General features: G+C 33.3%; 1 protein-coding gene across 1 annotated transcript in view; it reads left to right on the forward strand.

Moving 5' to 3' along the window:
- Positions 1,549-3,066, forward strand: part of LOC109842749 (probable solanesyl-diphosphate synthase 3, chloroplastic) — a 23,594-nt gene continuing 22,076 nt past the window's right edge. Inside the window, exons 1-2 of the mRNA XM_020411625.1 lie at positions 1,549-1,884; positions 1,969-2,105. Coding sequence (XP_020267214.1) covers positions 1,719-1,884; positions 1,969-2,105 — 303 coding nt within the window. The 5' untranslated portion in view covers positions 1,549-1,718. The remainder of the gene's footprint in view (positions 1,885-1,968; positions 2,106-3,066) is intronic.

A 3,066-nucleotide genomic window follows, 5' to 3' on the forward strand; every position in this document is an offset into this window, starting at 1 on the left:
GAAAAAAGTAGACATGTTTGCCAAACTTGTCTACTTTTTTAATTTCTGAGCTACCATCTAAAAATAAAATGGATGGGTTTGGCAACCCCATCCATTATAAACATTTAGACACATTTGCATTTCTAAGAAGGCGAAAACTAAAGTCTTTGACAAATAGTCGGGGTTAGCAAACCAAACTATTTTCAAGCAGGATCAAATTAGTTCGGGTTGTCGACCCTGACTATTTTGAACTGCTGTCAAATTAGTTAGAGTAGAAGCACATTCAAATTAGTCGAGTTCATTGACCCCAACTGCTTCAAACTATCTTCTAATTAGTTGGGATTGCCAATCACAACTAATTAGACAACAACATTTTTTAAAAATCGACACAGTTTCTAGCAACATTATTGACGTGGTCGAAACTGGGTCAACTTTTATAATTATTTTCGAATTGGAGCGATTTTAGCGAATAAAGTTTCAAATGAATCTACTTTACACACACACAAATACACATATGTATTTATACACACATGTATATACATATATATATCTATATATGTATTTACACACAAATGTATACACACACACATATACGTATAAATATATATTTGTATATATACATGTGTGTGTATTTGTGTATTTATGTTTGTATACACACACACACACTTGACACACACACGCACACACATATACATACATATACACATATACACACACATACACACACATAGATATATATATGTGTGTGTGTGTGTGTGTGTATTTATATGTGTATGTGGGAAAGTGCTCCTAAGGTGACACTTTAGATTCAATCTAAGGAAGAGCCTATTGATCCATGGATTAGATTATTCGAATTGATGATCTTCTCCATTCTTCATGATCTAAAATGTCTCAAAACATCTATAAATATCTCTAAATATCTATAAAATAAAATTCATGATGTTTCAATACTTTCAATACATTTTTCATTGCCTCTCTAGTTATATTATTGGCAAACGGTTAATTTTACAATCACTCGATGCATGAGTAACTAAAATCCAATATGCCTAATTTATTGTTTATACACAATCAAAAACATATAAATTAAAATGAACGGAGTGGATCAAGTAAATTAATTGCATATAATATAGTTTCAGGCACTTTTCCTTAGATTGAATATAAGGTGTTGGGGCAATACAATAATAAAATTACTGTGTACGCACATGGGAATATTCCTATGAACATTATGTTATCTATTTAACTAAAGATAGCAATGTGATACTTTTTGACAATTTAGGGTATTTTTATGTTAGTTTTTATAACTTAAGGTATTTATGTTGTAAAGATAGTTAAACATTAGGATGTTTAAGTGCCATTTAGCCTTTTTAATACTCTACAACTCTCAAGAAACCATAGAAATTAAAATCCATTTTCCAACCAACACCAACTCAACACGTGTCAAGATAAAATCCTTGAGCCCTCTTCCTAAGCGCTCTTCTCTCACCCCCTCATGCTCCCCTCTCTGCCTAAAATGATAAGTGGGCCCCCCTTCACTATGTCCTATGTGGCCCTCATGCATCCACATCAAACGCAAAACCCGCTTAATTTAAATACCGAACTCAAACTCTCCCCCGTCAACCCCCCAACTAACCCCATACTGAATCATAATTGAATTGGATTACCAACTGTGATCACTATTGCCTGTCTGGGTTTTCTGTTTTGAGAAGGTTTACTTGGTTTTTGGGTATTGGGTTATTGGGATGATGCTGTCTTTGAGCTGTTACCCAAGTGTTGATCTGAGGCACAGAAGGTTTGATTTGGTTTCTTGCTTGTGTTCTGGGAACTGGGGCTGTAATGGGCTGCAGAAGAATGTGCGGTTTCGGCGCAGGGAAGGTGCTCGATGCCGGGTCTCAATGATGCAAAGCTGTATATTTTTGATGACTCATTTGTTTGATTTGATTTTATGAGTGTTGAATTTTGTGTTTGATTGTGGTTGTTGGTGTTTTACAGTTGATGTTCAGAGTTCGGGAGCTGATCTGGGTATTGGGAAGAATTCCATTGCTGCTCCGAGTAGCCCAGTTTTGGTATCTTCTTTGATAGAAGTAGTTTCTGAAGACTTGAAGAGACTCAATAAGAATCTGAAATCAGTGAGTTGTTTTACTGCTATTCTATTATCCTTGATTCTATACTTTTGAGTTTATGGGTAAATTTCACGAACCCCCTTAGGTTAAACCGTTTCTGATATAACCCTCATTGACTATTTTCCTAGGTCCACAACGCCCTTAACTTTGAGGGGTTTTGAACATAACCCACTGAACCTGTTCTATTTCTCTAAACCCATGTTAAAGTGGGAAAAAAATAAGGAGGCTATCTCAGAAAAAAAAATAATGAGAAAAAAAAGAATAAAAGGGTGATTTTTTGAGTGTCCAGGGGTATTTTCTTCTTTTTTGGTCATGTTCTTGTCATTTGACACGTTAGACTTCATGGTGTTACTTTGGGGAGTTAAAGTGAAAAACCATTAAGGAGTTTTAGTGGATAGAAGAAGTTCAGGGGTTATGTGAAAAGCCCTCAAAGGCAAGGGGGCTATCTCAGAAAGGGCCAAATATAAGGGGGTTTTGTGCAATTTACCCTTGAACTATTATGCAAAACTTGCTAGATTGAAGTAGAGTTTTTCGGCTATGTTTTTCTAATTGTTAGAATGCTCTTGAGGTACCTTCACCAAACAATTGAAACTTTTGTGCTGCAAAAAACTTTTATATATGTCTCCAAAGAGAATAAATCTTAATCATGAAAACTGATGCTACATCATATAAACAATATATATATACATATATATATGTATACATATATGTATACATATATATATATATATATATATATATATATATCTATATATATATTGTTAGAATGCTCTTGAGGTACCTTCACCAAACAATTGAAACTTTTGTGCTGCAAAAAACTTTTATATATGTCTCCAAAGAGAATAAATCTTAATCATGAAAACTGATGCTACATCATATAAACAATATATATATACATATATATATGTATACATATATGTATACATATATATATATATATATATATATATATATATCTATATATATA

This window comes from Asparagus officinalis, chromosome 5 (assembly GCF_001876935.1).
Source record: "Asparagus officinalis chromosome 5, Aspof.V1, whole genome shotgun sequence".
Classification (NCBI taxonomy): Eukaryota; Viridiplantae; Streptophyta; class Magnoliopsida; order Asparagales; family Asparagaceae; genus Asparagus; species Asparagus officinalis.